The sequence below is a fragment of the Podarcis pityusensis genome (genome assembly GCF_964106645.2).
Source record: "Podarcis pityusensis genome assembly, chromosome: 6".
In the NCBI taxonomy this organism is placed as follows: domain Eukaryota; kingdom Metazoa; phylum Chordata; class Lepidosauria; order Squamata; family Lacertidae; genus Podarcis; species Podarcis pityusensis.
In genome coordinates, this window is record NC_138030.1 from 17,855,581 (window position 1) to 17,869,317 (window position 13,737).

Below are 13,737 nucleotides of genomic sequence, written 5' to 3' on the forward strand. Positions count from 1 at the left end.
TTAGCTTAATGTTTCTGTTCTCTGATCTTCCTGTCCTGTTTGCTTTGTACGGCTTAATCAAGTTTTTTTTTTTTTTGGTATATAATGTGGACCAAGTAATTGAAAACAAATTTAGCATGTCTCAGACCATCAAGTTCCCTTTCAGCTGGATTGCTGGCTTCGCGGTAGACATGTCTGCTTTCAATTTTCAGTGATGTGAGAAACATAGAATGAATGGCTTGATTTGTAATTGTGAATGTTAATAATGAAAGAGATATTCCCTGGTCTCAAGCCTACATAGAAATTCTGTCTCCGTTATGCTTCATATAACAAACCCCAATTCAAAACTCCACTGCTATTCTTTACTGAACATTTTCATTCTCTGCTATGTGGTTGGGTTGTTTTTTGCTCTCGAAGTGCCCAATTTATTTCATGAAAGCATGTGTTGTACATAGAGCACACAAATATTTGTACAGAGAAGGATTACCATGAAAATGTCAAAACCTGCTTGTTTAAATAAACTCCTATTTTAGCTGGCAATGATATTTTTTTTTGACCTGTGTGCCACTACCTCTGTCAAAACCTGTCCACAGAAGATGGCAGAAATCTGGTTTATAACACAAACTTGCATGTTTCACAGTGTTCTCCTTTCATTTGTGAGTATTTGGTTTTCACCTTGAAAGCAGAGAAATGCTTTCAGGTTTCATGTAATTCAACAATATGCAAATATTTGAGACGCGAGTACCATATGTTGAATTACATGAAACCTGAAAGCATTTCTCTGCTTTGGCAGTTGTGTGCAAGCAACCCCAAATATCAAGTCTTTAAAGCTTTTTGGCAACTGTGGGCTCCCAAGCCAAGAGAGCAAGGGAATTGTTCATCAAACTGACTTGAGCTAATCTTTAGGCATGGCTGTTAACAATAACATAGGAGCCCCAGAGCTCTTCTGTTCTTAGCTAGACAAACTAGGGGTTTGCGTAATAACATATGTGTTGCTAAGGCCAGGGACCTCCCAAGGGTGGTTTGTTGGTTTGTTGGTTTGTTTATATATGTGTGTTTCCTTCTAGTATCCAGGTTAAAAAAGCAGACAAAGTTTTAAGGAGTAGTCAAAAGGAAATGTCATGCTTTTGGGTGACAGCCATGATGATGATGATAATATTATGAAATAAAAGCAGGGTTTGTGGGGATCACTCTTGAGTTCCTTGGAAGAAGGGCAAGATGGATGGATGGATCCACAAAGAGGGGATGGGAATGTGGAATTTCACATGTTTGAGATAAGAAGGTCCCAGGTTTCCAGGTACACTTGGGGAAATCAAGAAGAGCTGCTGTTTGTCCCTATAGAACAGCCTTTCCCAATCTACTGCCCTCCAGATATTTCTGGACTACAACTCTCAACAACTCTAGGTCAGAGATGATGGAAGCTGTAATGGTCCAAACCACCTGGAGGACACTAGTTAGTTAGTGAAGGCTAGTTAGCTACTTCTAAGCTTTATGGACCAGTGTATTTCAGCATAAGGCAACTTCATATGTTCATAGCTCTAGTTTAATTCTTCTAATTGTGAACCCAATATGCTGTTTCCTAACTGGAAGCCTTCAGTTTTTATTTTAATGCATTCCCTACAGTAGCAAATGGGGATGTGGGTGGCGCTGTGGGTTAAACCACAGAGCCTAGGACTTGCCGATCAGAAGGTTGGCGGTTCATATCCCCACGACGGGGTGAGCTCCCGTTGCTCGGTCCCTGCTCCTGACAACCTAGCAGTTCGAAAGCATGTCAAAGTGCAAGTAGAGAAATAGGTACCACTCCGGCGGGAAGGTAAACGGCATTTCCGTGCGCTTCTCTGGTTTGCCAGAAGTGGCTTAGTCATGCTGGCCACATGAACCGGAAGCTGTACGCCGGCTCCCTCGGCCAATAAAGTGAGATGAGCGCCGCAACCCCAGAGTCGGCCACGACTGGACCTAATGGTCAGGGGTCCCTTTACCTATACCTTTACAGTAGCAATGGGTTTTATTGCTTGTGGATCTTGCAAACTGTCTCAACTAAAGAGATGACATCAGAAATATGAGATTCTTGCTGGGCATCTGCCTTCTCCTAGGTGGGGTTGTCCAAGCCATTGCTAATCTGCCCACACAACATTGCCCAAAGCGAGAGAGCTCGGGGCAAACCACTCCTTCCCAGCATGTGGTCATGTATGATAGCTGCTGGAGAACATCACTCACAAATGTCATGGCATAGTTTTCCTCTTCCGCTGCATCTGAGCCTTGTGCAAAAGAATATTGTGAGCATGTCCAGTCTTTTCTCAATATGTGGGATGGGGAGGGAGAGAAAGTAGTGAGCCGCTTGTGCATTTCATTTTGCTGCCTCTATGGAATCGCAAAGCGGCAAAGGAGCCTTCTTTGTGGAAAAATATATATTCTGTTTTGTTATTTTCTTCTCTGTCTCTGGAGATTGTGTGTGTGTGTGTACAGCACACACACACTTCCTTGGATTTAGTATAATCATGACTGCAGATTATTTCTTCTACTGCTAGATTATTTCCAGCTATTCAGAAGCAGGAAATGCTTTGTCAGCTGGCAATCTAAACCACCAAAGACTTTGGCTAAACTTTTGACTCGATGCCTCACCTATTGAAATTAATCCTTTGGGTTTAGCTTTGAAGTTTATCCTTGGTTAGAATATCCATGCACCCAAAAGAGCCAAGAGACAGAATTCCCCAAATATTCAGTTCTCAAAACGAAGACACAGATTGCTGATGTTCTTCTGTAGGCACTCTCTTTTCAAAGTGACTGAAGTCTGGGATTTGCTGGGACTCATAGGAGAATTTTGTCATGCAGACTTATGAGGCTGCTATAACAGAGCACTCATCAAGCCTTCTCTAGTGAGGAGTACCACAAATATCTAGTCCTGTTGTGTATAAAATTAAAAAGCAACTTTCCTAAAGATGTACAGGCTCCCTACCCTATTCCTTCCACTTTTTTTTTGTAGGATTGCAACCCAGTAGAGAAAACGTTTGCCGAGTAATTGTACGAGTTATAGTCAATTAACCAATTAAATTGGGGTAAATTTGCATATGAGGAAAATAGTTCTAAAGTAAAATAAAGAACATGCTTTATTTTACACATATGTGCTGAAACAAGCATCATCTGGGAAGAGGCATTCATTCTCCCATCTCTTGCATGCCTCTTTTATTATGGTGCATGCTACTGACACTTTTTAGAGGGACGCGGGTGGCGCTGTGGGTTAAACCACAGAGCCTAGGACCTGCCGATCAGAAGGTCAGCGGTTCGAATCCCCGTGACGGGGTGAGCTCCTGTTGCTCGGTCCCTGCTCCTGACAACCTAGCGGTTCGAAAGCATGTCAAAGTGCAAGTAGATAAATAGGTACCACTCCGGCGGGAAGGTAAACAGTGTTTCCGTGTGCTGCTCTGGTTCACCAGAAGCGGCTTAGTCATGCTGGCCACATGACCTGGAAGCTGTACGCCGGCTCCCTCGGCCAGTAATGCGAGATGAGCGTCGCAACCCCACGACTGGACCTAATGGTCAGGGGTCCCTTTACCTTTACCTTACTGACACTTTTTATAAGTGCTTACTTAAAACAACAACAACAACCAAAACTTTAAAATATAAAATTTGCTGCCTAATTAATCAGTGTCACCTCTTTAGTCAGTTTTAATGATAATAGTTTTAATGATTAAACTAACTCATTGACTATGTCTTTGGAATGGACCAGAAGTAGCCTAGACCCACTCCTATCTATTCATTCATGCAAATGTCATTTGCTTTGATTAGGAAGAGCTAAGCTGAGCTGCTTATTTTAAAGTTTTTATTGTTTTCATTATATTTATATCTTTCCCTTCCTCCCAAATAAACCTAGGGAGGCAAACAATAAGTAATAAAACAACAAAAACACCCTGAAAATGATTCCAATTCAGATGCAAACTGTATGATGAAAGGTTCAAATAACTCCCCCTATGCCATCTCCTAATTATGTAATTTGAGGATTTGTAAAATGCTTTTACAAAAGTCGCTTTAGATTTGTTTTGCACAAGAGCAACAGGTAACAGTCCTGTGAAGAAGGTTAGGATAAGAATGAGTGACTTGCCGAAAGCTACCCAAGGAGCATCATACTTGAGGAAAGATTAGAACATGGATCTCCAAAATAAACTACTCCCAATGCCTGCACTGTTAACCACCCATGAGAAGTGTCAGAGGTTTCTAGGAAACAGTTGGGGATTTCACAAGGGAGCCTTTGGCTGGTTAAATGATGGCTTTTAAAATGTGTTAGGTGTTTGTGTTTTTGTTGTAGTTATGTTATGTATTTTGTGTTTTACATTGTAGACCAACCTGTGATCTTTGGATGAGGAGAGTAATAATAATAATAATAATAATAATAATAATAATAATAATAGATTCAACATTCTGAACCTGAATTTATTCTAGCCTTGCTAAGTTAGACCACAAAAGTTAATAACTTCTAAATATTTTTCACTAGCCAGCATGCTCTTGGTCATTGGTAGCACATCAATAAACTGAAGGAAAGACACACACACACACACACACACACACACACACGTTTTTTATAAAAGCTTCATGTCTAGTCATCTAGAGGTGATCCTCATTTGCTCAAGGTGATCAAACAAGTTACTACTGTACTTATATATATATATATATCTATCTTTCTGATACTATTTTTATTTTGATTTATCTACTCCATTTGTCATTGAAATGATGATGTAATGATTTGGTCTTTTGCCAGCTTCATGGCTACATGGACAACAAGCCCCTAGGTCTTCAGATCTTCATTGGGACAGCAGATGAGCGGATTCTTAAACCACATGCTTTCTACCAAGTCCATCGCATTACAGGGAAAACCGTCACCACCACCAGCTATGAGAAAATAATTGGCAACACCAAAGTGCTGGAGATTCCCCTGGAGCCAAAAAACAACATGAAAGCAACGTAAGAGTGCTATTATGAAAAGTGTCTTGTTAGAAGATATTAATGGAACAAAACTGGAGACTTAATGTTAATGCAGAAGGCACCTGCATTTAGCTTGAACAAAAAAATACTCAAGGGCGAAAGACTTACAGTGACCCAGGCTTGATTCACAGTGTATGTGATCTGTATGAAAAAGCTGCCTGGTTCCATCCCTTGCATCTCTGTTAAAAGGATCAGGTAGCAGATGACGAGGAAGACTTCTTTCTGGCCTGAGACTCTGGAGGTCTCCTGTCATTTAGAGTAGATGAACAAGTGGCAAGGTAGATGAACCATTGATCTCACCTGTTTATGAGGCAGCTTCCTTCTGAGCCTTTTCCAAAAGGGACAGACTTCCGCAGGATCATTGTGGGTGATGATACTGGGCCCTGGGAGTGATTTAATACCTGTTGGAGGCAGAAATGCTTCTGAATACTATTTGCCTGAAACCATAGGAGGGGAGAGTGCTCTTCTGCTTGAATCCTGCTTTTGGATTTCCCACAGCCGTCTGGTTGGCCACTGTGAGAACAGGATGCTAAGCTACATGGGCCAGTAGCCTGCTCCACCAGGCTCTTCTTTCGTTGCTATGTTCATGTCTCAGTGCGCATTAGAATTTCAGTCCTACTCTAACGACTACACCACACTGATTCTTTAATTTTAAATGTATCTTTTAGAACATGGCACCATTGGGGCGATGTTTGGGGAGTCAAAAAGCCCTGTTCTCCCAGGCCTTTTAAATAAGTAGGTCGGGGCAGTCTGTTTTTAATCATGTTTTTTTTAAGTGCAGTGAGGTGGTTGTTGTTGTTGTTGTTGTACTTAGGCAGTTCCTGATTTTATGTTTTATTTTCTGATGAAAAGTGACCTTTAACTCCATCGTTGTAATCAGTGAGGTAAAAACAAAATTCTGCGTGAACCATATCTTTCCCACCTTGCAAATGTGTTCAGGAATCATTGGGTTGTTAATTCTCTGGTTGCGTATTAACTAAGGTTTTGGCTTGTTCCGCAGCATTGACTGTGCAGGGATCCTCAAGCTGAGAAATGCAGACATTGAACTGCGGAAAGGGGAGACGGACATCGGCCGGAAGAACACCCGCGTGCGGCTGGTCTTCCGTGTACACATCCCCGAATCCAGTGGCAGGATTGTTTCCTTGCAAGTGGCATCCAACCCCATTGAATGCTGTAAGTTGCATTTTCTCTTTAATTTCACTATTTTCTGATCAGCGGCGATATTTTCCATGCTGCAACCTCTCTGTATCCTGTGCGTCAATCCTTAATTAGCTGAAGAAAGCATGTCTCGAAACCTGTGCATAATTACCTGGGGGTAAGTCCCATTGAAATCAGGAGGACTCACAGTCAAATTACACATTATGTTAGCTATTCAGATATGCTGTTAAGTGCAAGGGTTTTCTTTATGTATATAAATGCTAGTGATTCTGGGATCTTAGCATGGTGGTGAAATGACTTAGCACCTCTACCCACTGTAGTCTTGAGGCAGTATTCAACTAAATAGTTGCACTAGCACATGAATTGACACTAGTAGAATGGGGTTTGTAGTTTGGCCCTTACCACCACCTTCTGAGGAAATCTGTTCCACTGTTGCTCTTACTGTCACAAAGTTCTTCTTGATGTTTAGTTGGAATCTCGTTTCTTGTAACTTGAAGCCATTGGTTTGGGTCCTACCCTCTGGAGCAGGAGAAAAGAAGCTTGCCCTTAAGATATTTGAAGATGGCTATCGTATCTCCTCTCAGTCTCCTCTTTTCCAGGCTAAATGTACCCAGCTCCCTCAACTGTTCCTCATAAGTCTTGGTTTCCAGACCCTTGATCATCTTGGTTGCCCTCCTGCACACGTTCCAACTTCTCAATAGCCTTCTTAAATTGTGGCACCTAGAACTGGACACCGTACTCCAAATGTGGTGTGACCAATGCAGAATTGAGTGGTCCTATTACTTCCCTTGACCTCGACACTATACTTCTGTTGATGCAATCTAGAACAGCATTAACTTTTTTTACTGCTGCACCACACTGTTGATTCACGTTAACCTTGTGGGTCCACTAAGATCTCTAGATTATTTTCACATGTCCTACTGTTTAGAATTAGACAGTGCAGCTTTAATACAAATTGATAACAGAAAGATGCTGCTAATCCCTTGACTCATTAGAGTACAATTGAAATTATGGAGGTACTTCCAGAACAGATAGAAATCTGAGATTTGGTACACAAGTTGCCAAAGATCTCCTGATTATCTGAAAAGTCTGAAAATGAGACAATTGTTATGACTCTCACTCTGAACACATCATATTCAGACTGTTTTTGGGCAGTACTCCAATAGACAGCAGGACAAGCAGCGCATGAGATCGACGAGAGGGGTGTGGGAGTTTCCCTTTTGCACTCTTTGATAAGCCCCACATTGGAGAAGAGGGGATTTCCACTGGATGTCTCAGTGACTGCCGAATGTGGGCTATACTCTCTCAGCAGATCTCCCATGGAGAAAATATTCTTGGCCCTCTAGCATATGTTCATCCGACCGGAGATCTCATTTCCAGCTATCATCCTTTCAGTGTAGGAGGTTTGCATCAGGGACGAAGGGTGCTCGGTGTCTTCACAGGATAGGACCTGTGGAAGGGCCTCCATTCTGGCACATCCAGAGATTCTTAGTCATTTTTGGAGGGCTTGCGCTTCCTTTGCTCATCCGGTGATGCTTTATTGTTAGTAACCTGAGCTTTCTCAGTGGTTTGGGGATTTCACAGAATCATAACGAACCATTTTCACTTCTTTTATTGTGTGACTCACAGTAGTGTACAAAACCATGCTGCAGCAATAAACTGCCTGAGAAAGTTTACTTAAAAGACCCACTCTGTGGCTTTTGATTGTAATGTAATCCTTCCCCTAAGGGAGAAGTGGGGAACCTGCAGCCTCTCAATGTAACTAGGCTGTAACTCTTATCGTTTTCCACGACTGGCCTTCTTGGCTAGGACTAATGAGAGCTGGAGTCCAGCAACATTTTATGGCCACAGGCTCCCCATCCCTGCCCTGAGACACATCTGCACTGGAGATGCTCCCTGTTTCAACATGTTGTTTAAGCTGCAATCTGAATCTCTAAAAAACATGTCCTTTTGAGAATCCCCAGTCACATGGCAGGGCGAAATGTCTTTGCCCTGTGCACCCTTTGATGATTGCCAGGGTGCCTTCCTGGAAGGCGTTTTGGCGATCTCTGCCAGGAACACGGCAGGGCGAAGCATCTGCAGCATGTCTTTGCCCTGCCAGGTCCCTTTCACAAAGGGAAGGCGGCTGGCGGTGGGTGGAGAGATGGCAGGCCAAGTCAACCTGGCTGGGTTGGAGGGGTGTTGCACATGTGACGTCATGCACGCAAGATGCCCCCCGCCGCCACCACTGGCGCAATTCGGCAGATGCTCTATCACTGAGATATACCATTTCTCTTAATGGCACCACTCACTTAGAAGAGGAAGCTCCAAGGCTTGTGAAAGAATAAAAATCTTTTTTGGGGGGGAAACCCTAAGTGACTCGGACATTCCAAAGCAGCTTAATGGGGACTGTGCATGCTTAAGGGACACAAAATATTAATACTAATTGGAGAAAATTAAGAAAATTCAGGGTTGCATCCAACTAAGTCATACTCAGACTCATGACTAACTTAACGTCATTGGTTTCAGTGGGTCTGTTCTGAGCATGGCTTCGTCCGATGCGACTACAGTGGTACCTCCGGTTGTGCACAGGATCCGTTCTGGAGCTCTGGTCGGATCCTGAGGGATTCGCAACCGGAGGTGCCTGTTCTGCGCATGCACGTGGCACGGTAGAGCGCTTCTGCACATGCGTGTGCAGCAAAACCCGGAAAAATACTTCCGGGTTTGCCGCGTGTGTAACCTGAAGGATATGCAACCAGAGATGTGCTTATCCAGAGGTACCACTGTATACGGGCAGAATTTGATATGGTACTATATTGGATGTTTCCATCAGCGCAAGCGAGTCAGCTTGGCAGACAGAGCAAACCTCCCACCCATCTTGCCATGCACTGTTGTGGGGGTTCTCCCGACATCCTCCCCAAGCAAGTTTTAGGGAGCATGAGGGCACATGGAGGTAGAAGAGGGGAGAAAAGCCCTGTTGCAGAAGTAGAAGCCCTTTAAGGCAATAAACCAGCTGTTGTTGCTTTATTCTCTCCTGTAAACCTGTTCTCATTATAAATATTATTTTGGCAAAATTATATTTACTTCCGAAAAGGTGTCCATTTGAGTGATTTAGATGTTTCTCCAGTCTTCAGAAAGTTGGTTTATGCCAGTGAAGTTTGGTCAAGTATTTTGTTTCCTTTTAATTAGCTTCCTTGGAAGTTTCCTCTTTTTTTGTTTCTTTCCTCCTCTCCAACTCAGTTTCCCCATAAAATTAGATATTCCGCATTAACGATATGTGGCGCAGTTGTAAATTCAGTGGAAAGAAATAGTCAGTTTAAAGAATGTATTCATCTTGGCAGGCTTTCTATGGCTTTCTTGCTAGCGGATAGATTATCAACAGTAGGCTAGCGGCTAGTTTAAGCGTAGCAAAGAACCATACTTGTGACTCCCAGGAGATTAATCTGCCTGCCGTTTTCAGGCAGCATGCTATGAACACTCTGCATTTTCAGTAGCTTCTCCAGTGAACTCTGAAAAGCGTACCTCTCGCTTTAAAAAAATGCATTATTTTAATGTTACAGCTGCTCTAATAAAACCTTTGTTATGGCTACGCTCATAAAGACTTTGTATCTAGGAACCTATGCTGAAAACCAATGATGCAGATCGGTGGAATAAATGCAAATAGGCTTACTTTTCACAAACACATTTTGTTTTCATGGTTCTTTCTGAACTCAGTCTTTAATCTCTTGTGATAGGGAGAGTTGTAAAGACTGGCATAGTGGCAGGAAGAGTAGTATAGTCTTAGTCCCATCAGGGAAAAAGGCAGGGTATGAATTAGTATAATAATAACAATGACAGTAACAATAGCAATAACAGTAACTAAGTAAGTAAGTAAATAATAAAATAACTGAATAATATTCTAGGAAAACTAAGTAATATTCTAGGAAAAGCTTCTTCAGGAACTTTGCTTTTACTATTAAAATGAATATTTCTAGCTTGTCTGGTACCAGTGGTGGCCAGAGTGAGGTGGAGTTTAGAAGAGGCATTTCCCAAAGATTCAGAAATAAAAGTAGATCTTGGTTAAGCCTTTCACTAGTCTTTCCAAAGCCATTTGCACACTGCCTTCTTCTAAAAATGCATCTTATTAGAACTAGAAACGATAATAGCTTTCATTTATGCATTTTAAATAGTTGGACAGTCATCTGGCTAACAGAAGATGCAAAGACCTTTGGGTCTCGTTGGGCTTCTTTCCCCCTTTGAGTTTAGAATGAGCAGGAAGTGGGAGGGATAAAAAAAAGTCTGACATGAACTACAAAGTTATTTTGGGTTTATTCTGGTGTGATTGCCTACACAGGAATCAAGGGTTGGGTACGGCACATAGTGAAATACAAGGCTGCATTTTGCTTGCTGGTCATCCTGTTTGAGGAGTTGCCGGGGTTCTGTCTCTTCCATTAATTGCTATCGCCAAGGAATTCAAGCAGAATAAAACTTAAAAACCCAAGGTGGCTCATGGTTAAAGCACAGTGGGTTTTAATCTCAAGAGATCACTTCCATGAAGGTTTAAGAGGAGGTACTTTATTGAGTCTACTAAGACATTCTGATAGTTAAAATGCCTGCCATTAATCTCCTTCTTGGTAGGGTTGGTGTTCTGCAAGCATTATTCTTAAAAAATAATAATAATAATACCAGGTTTAGTGATCCCTTCTTATCTATCTTTACTGCTACTTACATGTCTTCCTCAGAAAGACTGAAGAGAGATATTGGTTTTAGATTTTTGTGATGTTACAGTTATGGTGTCAGCAATATCTTCAGGAAGGGCACCCAAATTCTGCTTGCAATAAGTGAAGCAAATGCCTACCCATTTTATTATTTGCATAATTTATTACAGTTGCAATATTTGGGCTCTTGCAGAAACCAAAAGAAGGAAAGAAAGGTTTCCAGTTGGTGAGAAAGTGGTGTCCGGGTGGATTTTTCGTAAAGCGGACAAAATGTCTGAGAAAATGTCCGGATTTTCTTTTGGAGACTTTGTCCAAAAAGCTCAACAACTTTTTGAAATATGGCAACCCTAGGATAGAGCAACTGCCCTTGGCAATATGGAATTCACAGCCACAAAATGTGGCAATGACTCACACAATCTCAGTCTAACCATACCTGTCACTGAACATGTTGCATAGGGTAAGGCTGGGATTAAAATAATAATAATAAAACCAAGCAAAGGGGGGGGGGCTGATACAGACTGAGACTGCAGCTGTAGCCATCCCTAAATCCATGCATAATCTAAATCCTGGTAGATCACTGGTTAGTGTGTAATGCTAGGGACATCTTTCTTGACCTAAAGCAGCTCGCAATACAAGAACAAGACTATATATTGATGCAAAAAAATTCCTTCCAGTAGCACCTTTTTTATTTTTTTATTTTTTTATTTATTTATTTATTTTGTTTTTTGTTTTGACTATGGCAGACCAACACGGCTACCTATCTGTATATATTGATGCATTATTACAATCAACAGTCTAACACCAGTTCATTTCAAAGCAAATAATAATGCTCCAAATATAAGAATTGATTTCAGTAGTGGTAACGTTGTAACATTTTAAATGTATTGCGATATACGTCATTAAAACGCAATACAAATTGATAGGTTTTATCAGTCATTGCAATATAGAAGCCAGAGTCGGATTGCCATAAAAATTTCCAGTCCACTGCAGTCAGGTATGAATAAATAATATCACCAGCAGCCAGTTTCTCTAAAGTGCCAAGAGCAGGAAATAGCAACCAGATTTTTTTGCAGCTGGCGGTGCAGTAGCTTAAATGGAAGCTCCGTGTGTCTGCTGCTTCTGAATGTCAGGAGTTGGAGGGGCGTGCGGCGGATGACAACCCCAGGAGGCTCTTCTTGCCTTCATGTTCTTGCCATTTCTTGGAAGCATCTGAGTAGCCACTGCTGAAAATAGGATGTTGAATGAGATGACCTTCGGTCTGATCCAATAGGGTTCTCATTCTCTTCTTAGTACACACCAGTTACAATTTCCAGTCCTTCACCAACTAATGTTGACAAACCCTCTCTTCACTTCTAGATGTGGGCTAGATGTTCCATTTACAAACTGGAGAGACTCTGCTTCCAGAAGCCAAATTCAATGCCAGATTCAATAGCTTTGTGGCACCCTACTTCCATGTTAAGAATTTCTCCTACTCCATCAAGCCTCAGGATCATTGAGAGCTGCTACTAGTAATAATATCCAGAAATGCAGCCTTCGTGATGGCTGCCCTTCCCTATTAGATTTTGCTACTACCAACTTTAGCAGCATCAGATGGGTATTGCCAGGGCTTTGGGCGTGCTGTGAGAATGCAAAATGTGCAACATTGGATACGGAAACTACTTCCCTGAGAATCTAAATCTTTACCTGTTTGTTTTTAAAGCACATTTCTAATCTTTAAGGGTAAGGATGTGCTTTAAAGTATGTGGGCAATGCCTGATGAAATCTCAGAAACCAGAACGGTACCCATAAGGGTAGCCAGGGATAGGAATGTAAAGATCGGTCCATTTTGGCTATCTCAGTTTCTCATTTTTCCAATCTTAAATTCAGGTTTCTACTGGCATTTTTAATGCAAGTTTCTCCTAATAATACATTTTTGTCTGCAGTTTTGACTAATCTACTCTTTTTTGTAAGCACTTTCTCATAACATATTCATTGCTATACACATTTCCCTGTTATATATTCATTTTTGTAAACGTTGATTGGAGAACTGCATCGCAAAACGTAGATAAGTGTGACTTCGGAAAGTTGGTTGAGCTTTGGTTCTCATGCTGCTTTGGAAACAACAAGCTCAATAAATGCAACCTTAAATGTGAACTGAATTGCATTTTTCCTCCATCCCTGCTTGGGACACATAGCTCTTTCCCTGTTTCTGTGAGAAGAATACAAAAGAGGAGGGATCGTGTAAATTTGTATAAATGTGCGCAGGCTGCATAAATGTATACTGTCTACTTGTTGCTTCAGTTATACCAAGCCCTGGGCTTTGCCATCACACTGAGCATGTGAACTTCCCTATGGCATTTCCTTGACACAGAGTCAAAAATATTGCTGGTGAACTTGGTCTTGAAGCAGCCTAGCAGGTTGACTGGCTTATGTGTTCTAGCCGTCCTGGTTCTCCCCATGTTAAGCCAAATTATTTTGCTTCCCTATTTTGGCCCCTTGCTCTTGCAATTCCGAGGCTCAGGAAACAAAACTCAGCAGAGATCCTGATAACCGCAGTTCCCTTTTTTGTTTCTCTTCCACTGCTGGCCATAATGTAATTTTTGGCACGAACGACCCGTAACATCTTGATTTGCAGGCGGTCAAATAAAATACAGAAAGAAAACCCCCCTCACGCCCCCAGTGCCATTAGCAGAGTTGACATGCTGTTTCAAGGCAAAAGTGAGTGTTTCGCCTAGCATTTGCTTTCCTGCATTATGTCAGTGGCTGTTGCTATTGAAAGTAAACACCCCAACGGGATAAGTCAACAGTGTTATGTTTATACAGAGCTCATAAACTACAGTAGCTGTTGGTCTGCTTTATGGAGTGCCAGCCCCTGAGGGGAAGAGAAGGAGCAGTGTGAAATTACTGCCTACATTTCACCTATCCTGGGCTTTAGAAACGGTGAATTTACTGGGGATTAATTTAATAG

At 41.8% G+C, this 13,737-nt stretch overlaps 1 protein-coding gene across 6 annotated transcripts in view; it reads left to right on the forward strand.

Annotated features, from left to right (window-relative positions):
• Positions 1–13,737, forward strand: part of NFATC2 (nuclear factor of activated T cells 2) — a gene marked incomplete at its 3' end in the record, with an annotated part of 133,689 nt that overhangs the window by 43,458 nt on the left and 76,494 nt on the right. For all 6 annotated transcript variants that reach the window (XM_081011092.1, XM_081011093.1, XM_081011094.1 and 3 more), the window contains exons 4-5: positions 4,733–4,935; positions 5,957–6,129. In XM_081011092.1, the coding sequence (XP_080867218.1) occupies positions 4,733–4,935; positions 5,957–6,129 (376 nt within the window). The remainder of the gene's footprint in view (positions 1–4,732; positions 4,936–5,956; positions 6,130–13,737) is intronic.